Source organism: Solanum tuberosum, unplaced genomic scaffold (genome assembly GCF_000226075.1).
Source record: "Solanum tuberosum cultivar DM 1-3 516 R44 unplaced genomic scaffold, SolTub_3.0 scf00133, whole genome shotgun sequence".
Lineage (NCBI taxonomy): Eukaryota > Viridiplantae > Streptophyta > Magnoliopsida > Solanales > Solanaceae > Solanum > Solanum tuberosum.
This window is the reverse complement of record NW_006239056.1, coordinates 595,149-619,882: the sequence shown is the minus strand read 5'-3', so window position 1 is coordinate 619,882 and position 24,734 is coordinate 595,149. Positions and strand designations below refer to the sequence as shown.

General features: G+C 33.8%; 3 protein-coding genes across 5 annotated transcripts; 1 reads left to right on the top strand and 2 right to left on the bottom strand.

Moving 5' to 3' along the window:
* Nucleotides 1-734: 734 nt before the first annotated feature.
* Nucleotides 735-8,232, bottom strand: LOC102583635 (replication factor C subunit 2). Its single transcript, XM_006351077.2, has 12 exons — nucleotides 8,110-8,232; nucleotides 7,952-8,030; nucleotides 7,708-7,787; nucleotides 6,692-6,811; nucleotides 6,528-6,597; nucleotides 6,389-6,462; nucleotides 5,000-5,120; nucleotides 4,815-4,877; nucleotides 4,208-4,267; nucleotides 1,615-1,740; nucleotides 1,455-1,538; nucleotides 735-991 (listed from the first exon to the last, which is right to left on the bottom strand). The coding sequence occupies exons 1-12, from the start codon at nucleotides 8,151-8,153 to the stop codon at nucleotides 893-895; spliced, it is 1,020 nt and encodes a 339-aa protein (XP_006351139.1). The 5' UTR covers nucleotides 8,154-8,232; the 3' UTR covers nucleotides 735-892.
* A 7,356-nt stretch (nucleotides 8,233-15,588) lies between these two features.
* Nucleotides 15,589-20,182, top strand: LOC102582879 (cyclin-A1-4). Of its 3 annotated transcripts, none has more exons than XM_006351075.2 (11): nucleotides 15,589-15,879; nucleotides 16,946-17,297; nucleotides 17,395-17,531; nucleotides 17,624-17,716; nucleotides 17,853-17,986; nucleotides 18,145-18,220; nucleotides 18,295-18,371; nucleotides 18,447-18,480; nucleotides 18,561-18,710; nucleotides 18,828-18,962; nucleotides 19,599-20,182. In XM_006351075.2, the coding sequence occupies exons 1-11, from the start codon at nucleotides 15,676-15,678 to the stop codon at nucleotides 19,668-19,670; spliced, it is 1,464 nt and encodes a 487-aa protein (XP_006351137.1). In that variant the 5' UTR covers nucleotides 15,589-15,675; the 3' UTR covers nucleotides 19,671-20,182. The 3 variants fall into 3 exon arrangements, with proteins under 3 accessions (XP_006351137.1, XP_006351138.1, XP_006351136.1); XM_006351076.2 differs by having other exon boundaries at nucleotides 17,392-17,531; nucleotides 18,576-18,710; XM_006351074.2 differs by having other exon boundaries at nucleotides 17,392-17,531.
* Nucleotides 19,537-22,493, bottom strand: LOC102604753 (uncharacterized). Its single transcript, XM_006351141.2, has 2 exons — nucleotides 20,287-22,493; nucleotides 19,537-19,610 (listed from the first exon to the last, which is right to left on the bottom strand). The coding sequence occupies exon 1, from the start codon at nucleotides 22,405-22,407 to the stop codon at nucleotides 20,317-20,319; it is 2,091 nt and encodes a 696-aa protein (XP_006351203.1). The 5' UTR covers nucleotides 22,408-22,493; the 3' UTR covers nucleotides 19,537-19,610; nucleotides 20,287-20,316.
* Nucleotides 22,494-24,734: the final 2,241 nt, after the last annotated feature.

The following is a 24,734-nucleotide window of genomic DNA, read 5'->3' as shown; positions in this document are numbered from 1 at the left end:
AAATTATTTGTGAGTTATGTTGACTTTGCAATAATGTTGATAGTAGAATCTCCTTGACATGCCAGTCTCCCATTAAAATCATTAGGTTGGGGTTCAAGTCCCACGCCATGCAAAGCGAAGCCCGGCATTTAAGTGGAGAAGGGTAGAGGGGCAGGCTCATTATCCACCGAGTTTAGAAGGTTGTGATTGGTCCAAAGGGCGGGTCACAGACGAATTTCTCGGTTATCAAAAAAAAATTAAAAAAATGGGGCACCTCTTATTGCGGAGGAGTAAAACAAACAGCTACTAAGATTCTCAAATCAAAATTATGTCACGAAAATTGAAACAGAGCGAGCAAATAACTATTTTAGGAAATGTAGACGCAAAAGAAATAGTAAAAAAAACTGTGTTGGCTCTAAAACAGAGCAAAGCCAACCCAATCAGCATTGCTCGCTGATCGTCTTGGCCACGACTCACGTGCGAAAACGAAGGAAAGTGAATCATGAAAAGGAGAAATTGACTTCCGGCTAGACACTGACCATCGACACTGTCTCTTGATCCGACAAGTAATCCGGTCCCGGTTCGGGTCCATTCTTATGACTCTTCTTCTTCGTATTCTTCAGCAATGGGCTGAAGGAGACGGAAAGCACCTATCTGAGGCAACTCCCATAGCAGGTCGGGTCAAACTTATACTTGTACTTTTCCTCCTAATACAATTCTTGCTATATAACACATATATAGTGAAGATGAAGATGAAAGATGAAAGATGAAATGCATATATAAGCCGTTATCTAAGTAGACAAATTTATGAGGCAAAGAAGTAAGAAAGACTACAAAGCAGACTTTCCAATAAACCAAATAAGCCGTCGATTAATGTGACTTAGCAAGAAGTTTTGATAAGAGGAATACAAATTCAAAATGCCATGTCCTGTGGCATGTTGCTAAGCGCTTGCATTGTGCTGCTTACAACATTCAAAAGTTGCAAATACTCATCCGCTCCGTCAACAAGACACTGCAGAAAAAAGAAAACATAAGCACATCATTGTCAGCTAACTGTGCCGGAAACAGTCAATTCTATGGTGCTGATACATTACTCCACTTAGCTGAACTCCAATTCTAGGGGAGAATTTCAGATGACACAATTATTAATACAGAATTCACAGCACACAGCTATTCATTAGTCAGTATTCTAGTTCCCTGGAAAAGAAAAAAAATAACCAAAACTATTACTCACGTCTCATTTTGTATGGCATTGTTGTCATTTAAAGAGTCAAAACAAGTTGTACTTTTGACTACAAATTAAGAAATCAATGTACTAATTGATGCAGAGAACTATATGTTGGGACCCTCGTAGTTCTAACCCCATCATTCTTTCAGAGATGGAGGAAATAAAAAATAAAACACAAAGGAGTATAAACAGTAATAATCACTCTTAACTACAATACTATTAGAGTAAGCTGAAGAAGAGGAATAACCTTGTCTGCTTCAGCAAATTTCTTGCATATTCTTGCTTTCTGTTCATCAGAAATGTCGTCTGCATCAACTACTATATCATACAACTGAAAGAAGCAGCATGTTAGTACAAAATGTTAGCATGGTTGAATGAAAAATGAGATGATACACAGATATTGGGACCTGAGACAGCATCTGAGAAACAGGATATCCTTCTGCAATGACATTGTTTACTTCTTTGTTTGCCAAGTCAAAATTGCCACTTCTGCAAGCTGAGAACATAGCCTGAACAACTTCATTTGGGATGACCTGATCATAGTAATTGCACGTCAGTTGCTAAAACAAGTGTAGAACCCTAGTATTTAAGTGCAAATAGGGCAGATGGATGGGCTTATACTCCCCTAAGTGTTGAATAAGTCTACAAACTTGGAATTGGACCAGCTAACTCAGACAATTTCTCGGTTATAAACCAAAAGTACAGTATTGACCATGACTTCAGATGTGAGCTTATATGTCAAAACAATTGCAGCAATAGTTGAAATCTATTAGAAATGAATAAATGAAACTGTTTTCGTGAAATCAAGTTACATTACATATATCTTAAGATTTTTTATTTTTCATCAAAGAAAGAAGCACATAAAAGTAGGTTGTCACTTTCACAGACATGGAAGTACATCAATAATCTAAAGGATGATTCTTTCATGAAGTATCCTTTAGGATTGGGAATGGCACCTCTGTTAAGTTTTGGAAAGACAAATGGTTGTTTAATATTCTTCTAAAAGACTTCCATCTAGACTCTCCCTCGTAGAAGCAGAACTAGACTCCACAGTTGCAAGCAACATGGATGGAAACATTTGGGATATTCGCTTTAGAAGAAACTTTCAGGATTGAGAACTGGAAGAACTCACTGATCTGCATAAATTGAATTATATGTAATGATAAATATATTAAGTTGAATTCTATATCTACACATACCAAAACCATAGCAAAATCCTAGTACCAATCTAATCATCTTTGGAAGGTCTTCCAGTGAATTCTCAAACATCAAACAGCCGGAAATAGGGAAATTCAAGCAAAGAAGTGTTTTCAGTGAAGGCAGGTTATAGCAGTACGAATGCTGTCAATGTTTTGACTGGTCCTTGGCCTTGGAAACTGATATGGAAGACAAAACTACGCACCAAAGTCAAGTGTTTTACTTGGACAGCCCTCAAAGACGCCATACTAACTCAGGATAATCTTTTAAAAAAAAAGGATCTCGCTGATGAACAGATGTTATATGTGCCAAAAAGACTCATGAGTCAGTTAACTTTTTTTTTGGCACTGCCCTGTTACAGCAGACCTATGACACATGTTAACAGTAATATCTGAAATCAGTTGGACAACCCCAAACAGCTTAAAAGGAGCAGTTGAAAGTTGGAGCTTATGGAAAGTAGATAGAGTCATCAAGAATATCTGGCAAATGATCCCAGCATGTATTTTATGGTGTTCATGGACAAAAAGGAACAGTAGATACTTTGATGGGACTTCAACTCCTAACTGTGCTCTAAAAACCAAGTGTTTAGTTAACCTTTTTAGTTGGAGCAAATTATCCCCGGTTAATGATGCTATGACCTTTTAGAATTTATTAGCTCCCTCTCAGTGGCTTAGCAGCCTTAAATTTTTCCTCATGGTTTCAAGCTCCCAGCTTCTAATAGTTTTTTGCAGTGTAAGGAGCTTTAACCTTTCTTTGTAAAGCTTTATGCATCTTTCTTGATGCTTTTCAGTACAACTTACTTCATCAATTTTATGAAAAAAAATTGAATATGAATGTATGGCTACAAGTTGTCAACTCAAATAATAATAGATGTTTGCAAAATCACCGTGCAAATCCACGAGTGATTATATTTGAAATAAGTAACGAGCATACAGTATGCATGCTCCAATTTGAAGAACATTGTTAAGAAATTGTCCAGGTTCTATATTAGAATCTTTATATTTTCAGTTAAGAATCCGTAATTATTGACACCAATCAAAAGGATTTTATGCTTGCTTTCTCATTTTAAGACTTTTTTTTTTGTTTTTTTTGAGAATGGTAACTTTTCTCATTTTAAGACATTTAAAGACATTATCTTATCCTCAGAGCATGACTAGTCAAGCAAGACATTCCAAAACATTTTCTCTTCTTTTCCTTAGTTTTAACTACTACTACTCCTAAAATTGGTAAATAAACTTTCTCAGATTAAGCACATCAGCATAGCCCAATTATCAAAGGCTCAGATGCCAAAGAAAATGGTGAAATTTATTATAGCCTTCATTGGAAATAAAAGGAATAAATTAGAACCACACATAAAAACGCACAGTATTAATAAGGAGAATGTCTTAAACATCTATATATTGCTACATTAATAGCCTGTTTGGATTGGCTTATTTTAGGTGCTTTTAAGCAAAAATAACTTTTAAGCAGTTTTTTAGTGCTTGGGTAAAATAAAAAAAGTGCTTTGGGTAAAATAAAAGAAGGGCTTATAAGCACTTATTTTTAAGCCAAAACCAGTCAAAGCCATACGTTAGAATTTTCTTTGGCTTTTGGCTATAAAGTCATAAGCCAAAGCCCATCCAAACAGGCTCCAAGTATTATATACATCAAGGTAAAGAAAAGGCCCGATGCATAAATCAACAATTTTCCGTCCAAAAATTTTTAATAGATGAACGCATTGATCATGTGAAAGTTTAATGATGATCCCCTAGTTGGTCTAAAAGCAATATCAAACTAACAATACAAAACCAGATATGAACTTACCCCAGACACACTAATCAGTTCCTTTGCTGATATGGAAGATCCAAATAACCGAGCAGCACTCTGCAGCAATTCAAAATGTTACCAATCAATTTTCAATGGTTGATAATATAGTCAGTAAGTAAAAGATGCCAAGAACGCAGAGGCTTGAAATTGCATAATATTTATTCATTCCACAAAACAATAGGGAAAGCTTCATTTTCATTCTAGAATGAACTGAAATTGCAGCAGCATCTCATAGCTGAACAAGTGTCTCTATGATATTGATTATGGGTATGATGTTCCACTCTCACCTTTTTTTCCAATCATCAATAAATGTGATTACTCCTTTACTTCTTCAGTCCTACGTTTTTTTTCATCTCAGGGAAGATAGCTAGAACTGCATATATAGTTCTTATCCTTGTTCTTTCCACTGCATAATCCAAAGATATAATCTAGAACTAAGCAGATTATATTTAGATAACTCGAAGCAGAGAAATCTTTTCCTCTGATTCATGAAGAATGGTTCTTTTTTACAGGTGTTCTCTTTCCTTGTGCTGAGCCAACTAGCAATTCTTTTAGCTTCTTTTCCTAATACTTAAAAATGTAAAAGGCAGAAAATTCATCTTACTTGTAAGTATGTAATAGCCCTTCGCAAATCACCTTGAGAAATGGAACTGAGGGTAGAAAGAGCCTGCAATCAGATGACACACTCCTACATATAGCTTAATTCCAAAGTGACAATTGAACCATCAATTAAATGAATGAAGCAAACAGCTTTTACAAACAAGGAATCAAGTTACTATATCCACACACCTCTGAATCTAGATTAAGACCTTCCTCTTTACAAATATGCAATATTCGGCTGCCCATTACTTCTTCAGGAAGTGGCTTGAATCTAAACTTCGCACATCTGGAAGCAAGTGGCTCTATGATCCTAAACCAAAGATATATTTATCATTATCTTCCCTACTCCACCTTAAAGCTTAAGCACATTCAACAGAAAGCTTGAAAGATCTTTAAGTTAACCACAAAATGTGCACAAATGTCAATCATCAAAAAACCATAATGATTTTTCTTTCAGCAAAAATGACTTTTGCCAGGCAACAACAACAACAATATACCCAGTGTATTCTTACAAATGCGGTCTGGGGAGGGTAGAGTTTATGCAGACCTTACCCCAAAAGTCAGCAAAATGACTTTTCCCAGGCATTCATCTTAAATTTTGCATTTATTCCAAGCAAACATATATGGTAATAGCTAGATAAGTCAAATCATAGATGCACCTTTTTCCCATCTAGAAAATCCGAAACTTATGGCAAGAGATTCCACTCATGACAGCAGTGGCATCTTGAAACAGCTTCAGGTTCATAGATAAACAATTATGTTCCTACTCCAAACTATTTTCACGCATACCATTCAAACAGCTTAAAGAAGATCAAACTGAATAAAAAGCAAGCCAAAGGCACAAATATGTAAAACAAAGAGAGTGGATGAAACCAATTGCACATGTAAACTGGCACTTATCCACCAAAATTCATATCACAGTTCGACTATTTAATGTCTCCGGTAATTCTCACACCACAATGCCACAAACAAATAAACCAAAAGAAGGATCAGCCAAGTTTTGTTTGCAAAATAATTTCATTAAATGTTGTAAATAGGCGACATGCATTTCATGTGAAAATACAAGGTTGATTTCATGGACAGATAAGTCTGAAACGAAGCACTACTTCCACTTAGCCACATAATCGACTTTCATCACTGAGCTTGTTTCAGCTTTCCTATACCTAGAAGAGAAAAGGGGGGAAAATAGCTAAAACTTAAAAGAGCAAAACTCAATTGAGTTTCACCACAACTATTCAAGGATCATTTAAAGATAAAACTCCAATCTACTTGTTATATGGAACTGACGAGAAGGCTTAAATCAGATTCCAGAATTATTTAATTATTTAAGATTTTGGCAATCTGACGCCAATACTACAGTTGCAGACCATAGAATATACAACTCTTCTTTATATTTGATTTTCTTCCATCAACGAAAACAATTTCAAAGAAACAGTAAAGCTGATTTTCAAGGGTAGAATAATCAATTTACGTGGAAAAAAACTAATTAATGCGTTGTGATTTACAAACAAACCTGTACGAAGAGCAAAGGAAATCGAAATAAGATAAATTAGAAAAAAAGGCAGAATGATAACAAACCTGCTGATGTAATTACAAATGAAGAAGAATCTTGTAACTTTTGAATATGTCTCCATAGTTCGTCGCAAGGCATTCTGCAAATCCAAGTGTTAGGTCAAATTTATGTAGTTTATTAGTAAAAACAAGTAAGGCAACTCACTTGAGCATCTTGAGTCATTGAATCTGCTTCATCAAGGATTATGATCTTAAAAGGTGGGCAAGGATAACCACTGAAATGAGTAAGGAAGATATGCTGTTAAACATTAAAGTAAAAGAGAGGCTTAAAATGCATTAAAAACTGAGCTAGACAAGACAAAAGTATACCTTTGCCGATTAGAACCTACAGCAACAGCAGCAAAGTTCTTAATTTTTGTGCGAACTACATTGATACCACGGTCATCACTAGCATTTAGCTCCAATACCCTCGACTTATACAGCTCAGGTCTGTCAAAGAAGAATTCATTGGAAGATGAAATATATACATACAGAAAGTAAGGTAGGAAAAAGGTAACAATCAAACAGCAGAAACTCACAAGGCCCAAGTTTGATGATATGATTTCTCTTTTGTCAGAGAAAATCTTAAACAGCATATGGACATAGAATCAAGGATGAAGGAAGTAAATACATTTTCTTATCCAAATGCATTTAACAACACGATCCTAGTAGTCTATATATGAATCATAGAGAGAACGTGTATGTAGAAACATGACTAGGTCAAGACACCAAACTAGCAGCAACTAGAAGAAACGCTAGGACTTGAATACAGGTCCTAAAATTTGAAGCAAGGCAGCTTGCTGTTTAAGACTATAAGTCCTTTCAATTTCAAGAATAAAAAGAGTAGAAAGAAAACAGATGTCCCAAAGTTCCGTTATTACTCAATATCATTCTTTTAAAACAAAAGGAAGGCTTAAATTGCTCCAAAAGTAGTAAACTCTTTTCAAAAGCTCAAGTCTTATTCCTCTTTACACTTGAATTTCGAATCAACTTTTAGCAGAAGAATGAAATTACTTTTCTTTGCTAAGCTAGAAACAGTGTAAGATAGAAACTCCTAGCCCCAATTGGATAGTGACTATCATTATAGGTCATTGGGCGACTGAAAGGGATTTTCAGGAATCATATTTATACAGACTTATTCATAATCAATTCCACCAAACTACAAATTCCCATGAAATTAACATATAAAAACACTTCTTTTACTAAAATAGAAATTGATTTTTCAGGAATCACATCAATAGAAACTTATACATAATCAACTCCACTAAAACTACACATTTCTAACTGAAATTAACATCAACAAGAGCGAACCCCAAGTAAAATCCACATATGACTTAAAAACATACCCGAAAAGCTGATGTGCAATGGCAAGAGCAGTGGTCGTCTTTCCAGTTCCAGGAGGACCATAAAACAACATATGCGGGCACTATAAGAAATAAAAAAGTGACAACAACTTAGTTACTGATGTTTCTTCACAGTAAAGTAAAGGATGCTGAATTTTGTATTCTCAACAGGAAATTTAAGAAAACCCTAGAAGTAAGTGTTTAATGTGCTTAGCAATAAATCAATCAAATGAAAGTGATGGTTTACGTTAGAGGTCTCGAGAGTGTTGGTGAGGACTCGAACGACCTCATCCTGGTGAGCTACATCCTTCACTTTCTTCGGTCGACTGCAAAAATCTAAAAGTTACATATCCATGGCTGAGAGCTTTGCATAGAAAAGAGGAGTTAAGTTAATTGGAAGGTTACTATTTCTCGACCCATGGCTGAGAGCTTTGCATAACTGGCGCCATAGCTGCTCTCTTTGTTTTCTCAGAGTGCTGTTTCCCGCTTGGAGAGGAAGAAGAAGAAACGGGAAAATTGCCAATATGTCTATGCAGTCATTTGGGCCGACTCTCAACTTATTAACCCAAATGAATTTTGGCCCAACACTCCCAAACTAGTTAATGTGAAAATTTCATATATGACATATATTAGACTAATATTTTTAAGTTATAACAGTAGAATTAAACTTTCAAATATTCCTATCATCAATACTAATCCACTTTATAATTTAAAATTTAAAATATACATATTATTCCACTAATAAAATCTTTTAGACTCATGTACATGTATCAAAGATACTAAATATATGTTTCTTTGATATCAGATACATTTTGAAATACGGATATATGGAGAGAGAGAGAGAGGCGAGCGAGATGGGAAAGGGACATTGCATCCTAGATATATGTGTACCATGTTTGGATACAGTGCATCTAAAACAAATTACACCTAGTTTGACTCACATATATCAAAAATATATGTATCTGGTGAAGTGCGGAAGGTAATTTCGAAAACAAAAGTGAAGTCGTGTAATTAGACCCCTAAACTACTAGGATTTGTGTTGTTTGCTCTAATTTCAACCCTTGTTGAGTATGTGTGTCCATGTCAGTTCGTGAGGTGTCCTCTACATTAGCTATATGGGTCACAACTATACCTTCGTCCCATGAAAGAATTTTGTTCTCAAAGTTAAAAGATGAGTCCCGACCCAAGTCGGTCGAGCCAGTGAGTTGAAGTAAGGCATTTTGTTGATCAACAAGTTATCCAATACAATGCTTGAGTAAATAAATATGAAATATTGGTGTATGTGTGCTTCATTAGGCGAATTCGTATTTATGCTCGATCTAGATTAGCCTTGATGAGATCCCAGGTGGCATCATAATCTACCAAATAGGTCTTAATCAGATCAGTAGGATTGTTGCCCAAGATATAATTTGTATATTTATATCAATGTTTCTGAAATGAAATGCTAAAAAAAATAAGAGAAAATTTGTGGAGGTCGAAGCAAATAAGAAAATAAAAAAATCCAAACAGGATTGGATTAATTCCTTAACCAAAATACTTTTGATATTGGAGAACAAAATGTAAAAATAAAAAAGACCAATTCTACTCCTATACAGAGGAACGCATTGCTGCTATTAAAGCTTATGCTATTTCGAAGTTTGTTTAGCTTTCTAGACTAGGAGTATAATCTTGAAAGAAATAGCTATAAGTGGATTGATGGTAGGGATTAAAGATAAGAGTTTGTATTTCATTGATTTTCAAGTTAATTTAAAACTGTTCGAGAAGTTATTAAAATCTTAAAGGAAAACAAATGGAATATTATTATCTTTAAACTAAAATGTACTTATAATATATAAAAATATTTTTTTAATTTTGTTGTTTTAAAGCATGTTAGGTGGAAAGTTAGAATTAAGTAGTTATTAAAAAAAATATTTTCCATAAAACAAACAAAAAAAAACAAATAAATTGAAACAGATACCTTTACGAATTAATAAAGACTACTAGTAATCTATTGGATCAACATTGTTTGAATTATTACTTTTTCAAAGCAGAGAGAATCGACGGATTTTCATTTTTTTATTGGCAAAGCAATGTTCATAGCTTCTTTAACATGTTACATTAGATAAATATTTGAATTATTACTTTTGGACTACCTAAAGAGCAAGGATCAACGAAAATGATAAAACTTTGCTGAGCATTCCTTCAAGTATCAATTCAAATCATATGACAAAATGTCGTACTATATACTTAATTTATGTGGTATCGTTTAATTTAACACAAAAAACTTTTAAAAAGAAAATACTTTTAGAATTTGTGGTCTAAAATAAACCTTAAATATTCTGACTATGAGTAATTTCACTAAAAATAGAAATTAAAAAAAAATATTTCCATTTATAAAATATGACATTCTTTATGTGATATACTAAAAAGGAAAGTATGTCAAACCATCTCTAATCCTACTCTATTTTACTCTCCATTCTCTATATTCGGAGAGTAAAATAGAGAATGCACTCTCCAAACACTCTCTATTAATTTATCCTCTACTCTCCAATTATGGAGAGTTGAATAGTAGTTCTCCTAATTTGGAGAACTACTATTCATACTCTCTATTTCACTTTTTGAATATTATATTATTATTTTGTAATTGACATATTATTTTTCATATAAGATTATTAATTAAATCTCTAATATTCATAATTCTTTTAAAATATTATTTAACATATACTACTTTCATTTTGAATTAATAATATTTTAATTTTTTTTAAGTTTCATCACTGTGTGATACAATTTGATGTTATTATTAATTTTCACTATGAAAAATGCACAAAATTTAAATGATAAGATACAAATTTTAATTTAAAAATAATTGACATAACACAATAATTAAAATACAAGATAACAATACAATACATAACATAATAATTTTAAAAACCATAACAATAATTTAGTAATCTAGTAGTTCATTTCTAGATTTAAAAATATTCGAAAAATGAAGTATGTAGTGTATGATTTAGAGAAGTTGTGGTTGTGATTGCGATTGTGCTTGTCAATTTTTTTTCCCAATTATTCATAGTTGTTCTTTAGAAATTTAGAATAAAATATAATTTAATATTAAATAAAGAATTTCAAAAAATTGAATGTTATATATCATGAAAATTATATAGGATGATTATTTGAGAAAGAAAAAAAAAGATTTATACTATGAAATAAGAAAATAAAAATGAAATAGAAATAATAATATAATATTGAAAAGAGAGAGAAGAAGATTCTTTTTCAAAGAGTAAAATAGAAATTTGGGTTGGAGTTGGTTGTCTGAAAAAATAGAGAACTCTATATTTAGAGAGTAAAATAAAGTGTAGGGTTGGAGATGCCCTCATATGATTTGAGATTAAGAGCTTATGTTTGATATTGTTTTTTTTTTTTCAAAAATAAAAAATAGTGTTAAGCAAATTCTAAAAACTGTTTTTATATGGAACTAGAAGCAGTTTTTCGGCTGTTAAGAAGAACCTAAAAAATTCTGCTTCTTAAAAAAGCATAAATGAAAAATTATTTTTTTGAAAACTAAAATAACCCTCTTATATATACATACTAGAAGTAGATGGCCCATAACATAGCAAGTGTGACACATATATAAAGATTGTATATTAAGTACATTGCAAGTGTGACACATAGATATATATCAAAATTATATATTAGTTGTTGGAGCCAAGTTTTATAAGATAGGTATGTATATATTATATTTACATAAGCGAAAGGAAAATAAGTAGGCTAAACGTCCAAAATCAGAAATTAGGCCCAAATACTTGTCTAGGCAGACAAAAATCAGACTTGGACCCAAATGTTCATTCCTATATTTGTTGTATTATTACTTGCTTATTTGAAAATAAATCTTAAAGTCTAACTTAATTCAAAATCCCCAAAGATGAGTTATTCTCGTATTAGTTATTCTTAAAACTTCTATTTAAGTAAGTAAATACTTCCCCCTTTTTATTTGAGTTCTAAAATATTTGGAGCTTCTCTACTTAGTCATATTTTAGACGAGAATATGTTCTTTTCCTTAAAAAAAAATGTTTTAAGTGTAAAAGTTGAGTATTTCCTTTAAAGTAATTAAGCATGTCTATTTTATTTAAGTTTTAGTCAAATATTTTAAATTGTCGGATAACCGCGTGTTATCGGACACTTTAAATGCTTTAAAACCCTCCTTGAAGTGTAAATGTGAACCCCGAATCCCTCTTTGGTATTTCAATTGATTTTTCTGTTTAAATTCTTTTGAAATTCTAACATTTTCTTGATTCTTCTTTAAAAAATTAAGTGACGACTCTTTCTAAATAAAATAAAAATAACTAAAAGAGAAACATATTTCTACTACTTAACAAATTACTGTTGGGTTTAGCAAGGTATGAATGGGAAATAGTGAATGGGAAATAAAAAAGAGAAAATGGAAAGTGGAAGAACCAATGAAAATGGGGGAACCAATTTTGGAGGGAAAATGAAAAGTCATTGCAAAATTGCAAATGAATAGTCATTTTTACCATATCGGTAGAAGAGAGGAAATTGTTGTCCTTATATTAGGAAACACTTCCTTTAGTTCTTAAAGGGTTAAGAAGAAGGTGCCCCCTCGCGCCGTCGTCGTCGCTCGCTCGGCCTCGGCTTCGGCTTCGGATTTGGATTTGGATTTGGATTTTCCTTTTTATATTAATTCAGAATGTTGGTTAACTAACAGAATTAATTTGGCGCAACTGAATTTATTTGAAATTCACGTGTAACGGTAATCCTTCCGAAAAGTCGTTACTTTCCGAAAAGTCGTTACTTTTCCAAACGGTTTTCCTTCCGAAAAATCGTTACTTTTCCCAAAGGACACAATGTTCTGGAAAAAACGGGTCTTTCTGAACAGACGCGTTCCTTGCTGCATATGGCTATAAATAAGAGATCTTGTTCGTTTTTTCAAACACTGAAATTTTTTTCCTATCTGCATACATTTTCTCTCATAAATAAAATTGTCGATCGACTGAATCTGTGTGTGCTCCTGTTGCTGTTCTTGCGTTCACTGAAGTTATTAAAGTTTGAGGTACCGCTACTTCTTTAACAGGTTAATCCGTTTTATCTTGGGAGAAATTAATCTGCAACCTCGGGTACAGTGAGGGGATTAAATTTCTTAAGGAAACACAATGGTTTCTGTGGACTCGGATTAAAATTCTTTCTGTCTATTTCATCTTTTTTCTGTTTCTGTATTTTTGACTAACCTGAATACAGGAGATAACAATTACTACTAGCAATCTATTGGATCAACATTATTTGAATTAGGAAAAATTAAGCGTATAAGCAAATATATACTAGTTAATTACTTAATATAGCTATAGTTTGCCTTAATTACAATTCACGTATAACTTTTGTTTAATTCAAAATTTGTATAATATAATTTGTATAACTGTTTACACTTCTGATGTTTGTAATTATATAAATTCGTTATTTCGAGTTTATACAAAAATAACCGAATTATACAAATATACTCGCGAATTATACAAACATGTGAATTATACAAATCCGCGAATTATACAAACAAGGCAGCTTAAACTGTAGCTACATCCCGTAAATATGCAAACTATAGTTATGGAGCATAATTAAGTTTATTATAATGGTTATTTGCGAAAGTTCCTCTTTGAATTATTACTTTTTCAAAGTAGAGAGAATCTACTGATTTTCATTTTTTTTTATTGGCAAAATAATGTTCATAGCTTTTTTAGTATGTTACATTGGATAAATATTTGAATGATTACTTTTGGATGACCTAAAGAGAAAGGACCAACAAAAATGACAAAACTTTCCTGAGCATTTCTTGAAGTATCAATTCAAATTGTATGACAAATGCCGTACCATATATACAATATTATTTCATCTCAATTGATGTGGTATCGTTTAATTTAATATATATATATATATATCTAGAACAATTTTGAAATTTGTGGTCTAAAACAAATTTTAAATATTTCTTTGACTATGAATCATTTCATTGAGGTTAAAAATTAAATTATTTTTAATCAGTATAAAATATGACATTAAAGTGTGTCCTATATATGTTGAGATTAAGGGAGAATTACTTCTATTTGAGAAAAGAAATTTTGCTTTTCAATTAAAGAGTTATTTGCATTGATGAATATTTTGAGAATTATGTGTAAGAATTACTCATGTTTCTTTTAGAATAAAAGTATCATTCAACTATTTCTATTTTTCTCAAAAAAAATAAATACTAAACACTTCAAATCCTTTCTTTTGTCTTAGCTGACATTTTATGAAACAAAAGTAATTTTTATATGCAGTTGACGGAAATTAACTCCAAGAATAATAATATAGAAGATGGAAACATATAATTTCATTTTTGAAATTATTTTAAGAGAATAAAACCTCAAAAAGAATATAAATCAACTATTTAAAGAAAGTTTGTAGAGTGTCAATCCGAACAATAGGACAAAATATTCATAGTAATTACTCCATTTGTTTCAATTTATATAATACATGTAATTTGACTGAACATGAATATTAAGAAACATAGAAAAAAATTATAATCAAAACTGTCTTTAAAAAGGTGATTTTTAAAATAGAAGAATACACATTTGTGAACTTTTTGTCAGATAAGTGAGACATATTACGAGCAAAATTGATAATTTCATTAATATATTTGTCAATCAAGAAAAAAATATTTTTTTAGAACTAAATAAATTAAAAATGCCTCAGATAAATTGAAATATAAGTACTTAGAGATAACACCTAAAATATGTCATTTTTTTAATTGTGTTTGGATGTGAAAATACAGTTCAATTTTTTTGTGAATGAACTTCAGAAAACTTTTTTTTTTAATGTGGCTAGTTTAATAAACAAAAACTAATTCAAATAATCTCCAAATATAATTTCAAAATTTTGAAACAAAACATACAGATAAAAAATGAACTTCATTTCAAATTAATAGTCTTAGTAGGCATATTGACTGTAGATTATAAATACTTTTTCATTTTAGTTTGAATTTATGGATGAGTTAAAAATAGTCGTGCTTAGTTATATTTTTTACAAAAATATTTAAAACAATAACATTCATATAAAATTATAAATAATAATTGAATGTACTTAAATACAATTCAAAAAGGGAAATGTGAGATGGAAAACATGTCATAACCTATTTTCAAATTTGAAATACAACTTTTAGTTGAATTTAAAAAATTTCATAGCCAAATTTAAGTTTTCACTTTATAAATAAAAAAATTATCTTCTTACAAAATTTCACAATTAAACATGACCAAACGCCCACGAAACTATCTAACATATACTTTTTTTAAAAAATTATTATAATAAATTTCTTTTTCTGACTTTAAATTCAAACATTACTTTCAAATTCAACTCAATGCATATGTACTAAACATAGTATAAAAGCTCACTTATTTCATTCCTTATTACCAAAATTCATTTCTATTTATATAATCTGTCAATTACCATATAATTAGGACTTATAATTTGAAAATTTTATTTTTTCCCAAAAAAAATAAAATCTTTTTTCTGTTTGTATTTGGCTTTATTAGAGTGAATTAAAAAACAAAGGGGCTTTTTTTCTGGGTGCACTAAAGTCAAGAACGAATCCGCTTCAAATTTGAATTCAAAAAAATTACACACTAAACTCACAGCACCTTCATCACCCGCAGTACAATTACCATACGTGTCTTCATATGATTGGTCCGTCACTTTTTTATTCTCAACTCTAATTAAACAGATGATTTTTAGTGGGCCCAACTTTGTCCGCTCCTAACGAATACCTAAATCAAATGGACGGTTCAGATTAAATCAATTTAAATGTATTATTTATTTATTGCTTTTATATATTAACTTCACATTTTTCACAATTTGAGAGTAAACACAGCTTTCTTCTTCTTCTTCGTTTTTCTTGAAGAGGAGGATTGATGAAAAATTGTTAATTTTTTTGATCGTTTTTTTGATTTGAAGGAGAAAATGATGACGACCCAGAATAGGCGTTCGTCTGTTTCGAGTGCGGTAGCGAAGAGACAAGCAATGGCAGCGAATTCATCAGGGTTAGAGAATAATCAGACCGGAAAATTGAATGCTGGAGCGGCCAAGAAACGACCGGCATTGTCTAATATCTCGAATCATACAACTGTTTCTGCTCGGAACTCGATTTCTCATTCCTCCAAACTTGTGAGTGTTTCTCTGTTTTTGGTCTCTGTTTTTGTATGAAATGGCTTGATTATGTGTATTTTACTGTAGGAAGGTGATTAGCGTACTGGGGTTTTCTTTCTTTGCGTTGTTTGGTTACTGGTTCGACGATTTACTTTTTCGTATGTTGGTTATGGCCTATGGGGTTTCTTGCGTAAATTAGAGTACTGGGTTTTTCTCTTTTGTATGGTGGTAATGGGTTTTTTTTGTTGCCGGTTCTAAGGAGGAAAATGCAGAGTACTGGGTTTTGTGATTTATTTTTTGGCGTTTTTCTTTCTTGGAGTTTCATAAACATTAGAACTTTCTTAAAAAATGATCAAGATACTGGGTAAAAATCAGTTTGAGAAAATCATGTTAAGTGATTTTCGAGGGTTTTTGATATGAGGGGATTTGTGGGTTTTCATTTTTTTTGTCAAGATTTGTTAATTGGAAGTTAATTTTTTTGTTAATTGACTTGTCTTTTTTTGAACAAGTTCACTGTTTTGTGCAGGAAATGCATTAGTTATCAAGGGATTTGTTTTATCTTATTATAAATTATGTTTGAGTTAAAGTATTTTTTTAATGGTTAAAAAGTATTATGAATGGAATATTTGAAACATCTTCCCCCAATTCCTGCCTTTTGTTTATCTGTTCACTTTGTTTTTTGAACATTTGAAGAAAGTTCTAATGTTTATGTTATTAGGTTGAACAAAAGTTCTTGCTTTTTTTCAAATGGACATAGTATCATTGGACAATCATGAAGTGGACCAGTGGCATTCTAGATTATTTATTTCAGTGTTAACCTGAATTGTTTAGCATATCATTACTGTGGACCAGTGGACCAATTCCTGCTTTTTGTCTCCTTAAATGATTATATTACTGTTCTTAATTTGATTATCATTACACAAATGAGCAGAAGAAGTTAAGCAACTTTTGATATTTTTTAGTTTTCACAGTTGGGATTAACCTTTTATTTAATATACTGTTTTGCAATGTGTGTAAATTGAAAAAAGATTGCTTCTTGTATCTGAAGTTGTGACTAACTTGGAATCATTTTTGACTTTGGAAGGCACCATGTACGTCCAAGATTGTAAGCATTAAGAAGAACATTTCCTCAGGGACTGCTGTTCTGCCAGCATCCTCCTCTGTCAGACCAAGCAGCAAACCTGTTTCTATTCAAAGAAGTGATGCAGTTGTGCCTAAGATCACTGCCATTCCTCTTCCTGCCACCTGCAGCATGGACATTTCTCCATCTCACTCAGATGGATCATTAGTCTCCATGGATGAATCTATGTCAACTTCTGACACAGTGAGAAGTCCGGAGGTCGAATACATAGATGACCTTGAATCGGCTGCAGTTGATTCCATCGAGAAGAAGGCGTGTAGCACCCTCTACATCTCAGAACATATCAAAGCCGCAGGTTTTGATCTTTTCAGCAGAGAATAGTCCTTGTTCTAGCATTTCATTTTAACTATAACATCTATTTAATACAATTTATCTATTTTTTATTCCAGCAGCAGATATATGCAAGAGAGATGTACTTGTGGACTTGGAATCAGGGGACAAAATTGTCAACATTGATAACAATCTTGTTGACCCACAGTTATGTGCTACAATGGCCTGTGACATATATACACACTTGAGAGCCTCTGAGGTATAAAAATGCTGCTAACTTTAACTGAATTGCAGTTTTACAAACATTTGTTATCAAACATGTTTTAATGTCATCTTTGATCACTGTACTAGGCAAAGAAAAGGCCTTCCACAGATTTCATGGCGAAAGTACAGAAAGACATCAATCCTAGCATGCGCGCTATCTTAATTGACTGGCTTGTTGAGGTAAATTTCTAATATCTTTCTTCTCTAAAGCTGTGTCCCTGATGAAATGTCAGCCTGCCCAACTTACGACTTAATTAATAATGTGGATGAGCTCAGAAATTGACAGTTTGATATGGAACTTGTTTGATGGGTATAGGTTGCCGAGGAGTACAGGCTTGTCCCAGACACGCTGCATTTGACAATTAACTACATTGATCGATATCTTTCGGGCAACTTGATGGACAGACAACGACTACAGTTGCTTGGAGTAGCTTGCATGATGATCGCATCGTAAGAAACTACCTTCTGACCTCTACTGCATATGTTTTCGCCATGATCTTTACAAAATTTTCCTTGAGTGCTTTTCATATTCTTGTGTCCTTGAATATTACAAGCATATCTGTAAGAAAATGCTTTAAGACATTAATATGGGAAATGCTTTATTGCAGAAAATATGAGGAGATCTGTGCACCTCAAGTCGAAGAGTTCTGCTACATAACAGACAACACTTACTTCAAGGAGGAGGTATATGATCTTGATTCACAGAACCTGCAGTGGTTGAACTTTGCAGTGGCACTAAGACTTAACGTATTATGCAGGTGTTGCAAATGGAGTCTACTGTTTTAAATTACTTGAAGTTTGAAATGACAGCTCCAACAGCCAAATGTTTTCTGAGGTTAATATTCTTACCATGATCTAGTAGTTGCTTTTGAGTATGATGATTAGGAACTTATTGTTGAGTATACTGCAGGAGGTTTGTTCGAGCTGCTCAAGGACTTAATGAGGTAACCTCTTCACTTAAGGTTGATAATTCTCCAATTATATAAGAAACAAGAGTTGATTAAAATTTTATAATCATCTACAGGTTCTGTCACTGCAGTTGGAACACTTGGCTAGCTACATTGCAGAACTCTCTCTTTTAGAATACAACATGCTTTCTTATGCTCCATCACTCATTGCTGCTTCTGCAATTTTCTTGGCCAAATATATTCTTCTTCCTTCAGTGAAACCTTGGGTATGTACGAATTAGCATTGTGACAATCATATAAGCTGTTACAATGCATTTTTGCTTCTTACTCTCCTTTCGACAAATATATTCTTATAAAATTTGACTTTTGGAAACTCCTAACAGAACTCTACCTTGAGGCATTATACTTTGTACCAACCCTCTGATTTACAAGACTGTGTCATGGCACTACACAGCCTTTGCTGCAACAACAACAATTCTAGCTTACCAGCAGTCAGGGAAAAATACAGCCAACACAAGGTAATTTATCCTAGCCCCTTCTGACAATAAAGATTAGTGGAATGAAGTCCTAACATATGTATACTTTCTAGATATAGGTTTGCATAGTTCTCTTTTCAATTCATCCCAAGCCTGTATACTGGAGTCTGGACTGCACTTAAACATTCTATTATATTGGAAAATTAATATTTCTTCTGAATCTTCTTGGATAAACGATCAACCTTTCTGGGAGATAAATGATCAACCTTCTCTCAACACTAGTCAAATGATGTTAACTGAATAATGACTTGATAGACATATATGTTTATGTACATACAGAGTCATGTAGGCATCTGCATACATTTCCTATCGAGTTTCTAACATATGTATACTTTCTAGTTATAGGTTTGCATAATTCTCTTTTCAATTCATCCCAAGCATGTATACTGGAGTCTGGACTGCACTTAAACATTCTATTATATTGGAAAATTAATATGTCTTCTGAATCTTCTTGGATAAACGATTAACCTTTCCGGGGGATAAATGATCAACCTTCTCTCGACACTAGTCAAATGATATTAACTGAATGACTTGATAGACATGTATGTTCATGTACATACAGAGTCATGTAGGCAGGCATCTATCGAGTTTATTCTAATGTTTGGTTTTCTGAAACAGTACAAATTTGTTGCAAAGAAGTATTGCCCTCCAACTGTACCTGTAGAGTTCTTCCAGAACATAAGCAGCTAAGCCAGGGAGATGTGAGAAGAGGCATCAACTTCAGTATTTCCAATTGTCTGTTGGATTAACTCATGGCATTCAATCTTATATAGCCTTTAACTTGCAATGTCCATGGCAGAGCTTCATTCTTGGTTTTTCTCTCCTTGAGGGGCCTTAGCAGAGTATCTTCGTTTGTAGTCATTAACATTGACATTGCAGGATTAGTCTCTTGTACTCATACTGTTTTTCTCTGGCTTAGTTAGTCTAGTCAGTTTGTGTACAGAAGAAGCGCTATTGGCTGTTTCATTAACTCAGAAACTATTCAGTAATGATTCCTTGGTGGAACTATTGCAGTTTGTGCCAATTAGTATTGAGAAGAACATTACAACTGATCAAAGCCTTGATTTCTCGTCCTGTCAAATGAGCAACTGGTGCAACTCAATTTAGAGTTGTACAGAAGTTGGGTGAAGAAAAAAGGTTGAGCACCAACACATTGTTATTCTATGTTTTGCATCTATGAATTTGCTCATAATTTATATCGATTAAGGATTCAACCGTATACATTGGCAAAAATATTTTACACCATCACAATAGACGTTGAGTTGTATCAACAGATACATTGTTATTCTATAATTTACTACATATAGCACAGAAACACAAGCCCTATAAGAGAAGTTCATTGAGCACACTCAATCTTGGCAGAACCTAAGCCAAAGGATGCATCCATTACACTGGCATTAGGCCTAACATTCAGCCAGTGACAATCTTCAAAGGAACAGGGATGTCCACCGTTAGGCCATTCTACATCCACAGGTTTTATGAAAGTAGGGCCCCAAGCAGGCGTACCATCCTCGTACGAATTGTGTGTTAATCTTCGGATGTCCGAGCCGTCTGATTTGATCACATATATATCACCATATGGCTGATAATGATGAGGGTTCGAGATGGGCTCAGCTGATACAGCCGCGTAATCTGAAGTGAAAACTATATACTTCCCATCCGGGCTGAAATAGGGGTGGTTAGTCCTCCCACCCATACCACTCTGGATCACCTTCTTGAGTCCTGTTCCATTAGGGTGAATCATATACATCTCGAAACTACCTGACCCGGGGTTTTCTCGATCGGATGCAAATGCGATCCATTCACCATCCGGTGACCAATTACACATGGTATCCGTCCATGGCCCCTCTGTCAATCTACGTAGACCACCCGCCTCTCCTTCCAAAGCATCCATAATGTACAAGTTCTTGTGACCTGATCTCCCTGATCGGAAGACGATCCATTTTCCATCAGGTGAAGGGGACGGAAACGCGTTATTCTTCCCTCCTATTGTCATTTGTTTGTAGCTCAGGTCTTCATCATCTACATTGATGGAAATGATATCCACTTCTGTACTTTCACTAGCAAATGTTGGTCCAAAGCTAGTGTAAATTACTCCCTTTCTTTTCGGGTCCCAAGCTGTGGAAAAGGCTGTTCTTGATGAAATTTTACGCAGACCTGATCCGTCGTAGTTCACCACATATAATCCAGGTAACCTCACATAAGCTATCCGATCACCATTTGGTGAAAATGATGGAAACGACCCGTCAATCCGGAATAGAGAGATTCCGGGTATCGGGTTTCGAAGATTTTCCAGTAACAGTGTATCGCTCCCTCTTCCATTGCCTGAGCCTCGACATTTATGGTATCCAACCCATGAAGAATCCGGCGAAAAGAACGGGTTCAGATGATGAGCATGAGGTGAAACAGGTTTCGTTATTTCTGTAAATTTCTTAGAAACGACGTCGAATAGCTCGATGTGCCGATACTCTGAACCTGCTCTTCTGGTAGCGACGGCGATGACATTCTTGTTCGCCGGAGAAGATGCTGGTGTGAACACGTGCAAACCCGGTGGGGTGACTCGCTGGGTAGAGACTGAGTCGATATCTGATTTCGGAAGTACAGCTTTGAACACACTCCACCACCCATCATCGCACCTCCGGTGGAAATACAGAGTATACTCATCAGCCCATGTCGGCCAGCCACCGTGCTCCACCACCTTAACCCGACCCGACCCATCACGAGTCATGAACACATAGATATCCGTAGCGAGTTCCTCGACCTCCCCACTCCAACCCTTCTCCCCATACGATGCCACCGCCGTCCAAACGCCGGAAGGAGACACTGCCGGGCTGAAATCAGCAACCCCTTTAGGTGTCAACCTCCGGGTCAACCCGGAACCCAAATGAGTCGAATATACCGCAGCCCAGCTCGTCCTCGGCACACCGGAATCCTCATGAGTCGATACGTATATCAAAAATTCCCCAGTTAAACTAGGTTTATCTTTCATAGAAACCCTCCCACCCGATTGCTCAAAACCCACCAAAGGAACCTGAACTCGAGTCGACTCAGTTTGAGGTGGAAACTCAAGTATGGCTCTTCTTTCACCAACCCCATGAAACACAGCGTCGTAAAATACATGGTGGGTGCCGTTCCTTTCCGTCACGTAGATAAGATGAAACGGCAGCTTCCCGGAATTGACAGAATCATCATCGGGTAGGCGGGAGAGCAGGGAAGGCGGTAGGGAGGCCGGGAAATTACCGTTAAAGTTAACGGAATTGCCATCGGTCAACTGGAATTCGGTTTGTGGGTGTGTTGTTGGAAGAGCGAAGATGTCGAAGGCATAAGTTGATCTTCCTAAGGTGGTGAATATTATGCTGGTATCATGGGATGAAACAAAGCTGAAAAGGAAGAAGAAGAAGAAGATAAAGTAGTGTGTGGATATCATTTTTGTGTGTTTTGATATATTTTGTGGAAACAATCTTTAATTTATGTATGTCTGTGAAATTGTAGTGAGTGGGGGCAATTGATGAGTGATGAGTGGGTTTGAAAGAGATGAGGATTTGACATAATTTTGTGCGGGGTAGACCGGCTCATGAGCGATTTTGCTCTTTTGATTTAAAAAATATGATATGTCGTTTATGCTTTCTGAAGAAAAAAAAGTTGTCATTTTGATTTCGGACTCACATAAAAAGGTATTTATATAGAGGAAATACATAATTATTCCATGGAACGTATACCTTTTTTTTAAAGTAGACACCTTAACTTTATGGGGGTCCTATTACCCCACGAAACCATTCAAAAGCACAATAAATACATCATTTTTTCACCAATCAGTGCTCTCAATCCAAGAGCGTGTGCCACACCTCCAACTCATTTAACAAAGGCCGAGTTTTATCCTAACCCATTCATTTTTTAACTCATAACCCAAACCTTAAGAAACTTCCAACCCATTTCACTTTCACCTACCTCGTCTCTCTCTCTTCGACCGATCAAAACCCTAAGAAACTTCATGAGGCGAAGCTAGTTGGTAACATTGTTGGTTGAAATTTGTTGAATAGTGGTGTCGAAACGAAGAAGTAAAGGCTCATAGGTTAGTTATTTGAAAAATCTTTGAAAAAAAGTTTATTTTATATTGTAAGTGAATTTTGTAGTGATTAGTCGTTAGTTTATTTTACATTGTTTGATGTATATTTCGTTTATCGTCATGTTGTTGTGTATATTACTCATCTATAGTTGGCCTGTTGCAGTTGATGTGTATTTCTTTGTTGGGTTGTTGTTATTGAATATTGTTGTAACTTTCATTGATTTAGTGTTTCTGAGATCTGTTTGTAACTGTGTTTTCAGGATTTCTTACAATGTCATTTGTTCTTATAACTTTGAGATGGTATCATGGGGGAAAAATTGTGTTTGGTCCAATTGCAGATCTCCAACGGCTAACAATGGAGAATTTTGGGAAGGTGGTCTATTTAATGAAGAAGCTAATTCAAATTGGGAATGCCACATGGCATTTTAACATTGGTTAGATGTTGTTTTTTTATTCCTTGACGCGCCCAACCTGCGTGACAACACTGATGAGTTTGAAACGGATCAAAATGATGTATTTATTGTGCTTTTGGATGATTTCGTGGGGGTAATAGGACCCCCCGCAAACTTAAAGTGTCTACTTAAAAAAAGGTATAAGTTCTATGGGGTAATTATGTATTTCCTCATTTATATATAATATAACTTATATAAATCTCATAGTGTAAGATGTTAAATTACATTTTATCTCTACTCTTTTTTATTTTACAAAAATCCCTTAAAATATCAATTATCCGAATACATTAATTGTGATACATTATAAAACTTGTTTGTTGAGCTTTATATGAAATATTAACGTAAAATTTGATTATTTTTTTCCCCACAAACAATGCAGAACTGATTTTCTTTTCCACAAATCACGCAGAACTGATTGATATCAATCTGTAACATCCTCACAAAATTCAAAAATCAATTTTCATCTTCTCCATCAATTCGAAAGCTTGAATCTCAAATCTGCCATTGTAGATGATTGGATAAACGATTCACGATTTTGAATCATCAATTCAAAATTGTCGAGTATTTTGAATTCAATGTATCACGCAAAACTGATTGGACAAGCGATTTCTTTTGTGAGTTATGAAGGTTACAAAAGTGATGAACTTATTGTTGGGCAATCGATTTCATTTATGAATCTCAAAGCCACCATTTCAGTCGAGTTGGAGATCGATGAGATTAGAAAAAAACTTGAAAATCAAATACGTCGTAGAAGGTTCCATTGAAAATTAAGAACGACATGGGTGTAAAACTGTATTTGGAGGTGAAAAAAAGGAGCCTGAATTTGCAATGTATCCTCTATGTATTGATACAATAGAGAAGATTGGTGGAAAGATACATAGATTTGGGAAAGAGATCTGATAGAAAAAGGCATGTGAGTTTTTTTTTATCTCTATTTCTAATCTTGTATAATACATTATTATTATTAGCATTTGTATCATGGTGATAATTATTTTTTATTTTGATGATTATCTAATATTGATATGATATTCATGACACATTAGTTATAAATTGTTAATAGTGTAAAATTAATTTTGTATTTTACAAAAATCCTTACTCTTTTCTATTTTAAAAAAATCCCTTAAAATATTAGTCATTCGGATACATAAGTCTCATCTGGATACATTAATTGTGATACATTATAAAACTTGTCTGTTGCGATTAATATGAAATACTAACGTAAAACTGATTCCCCCC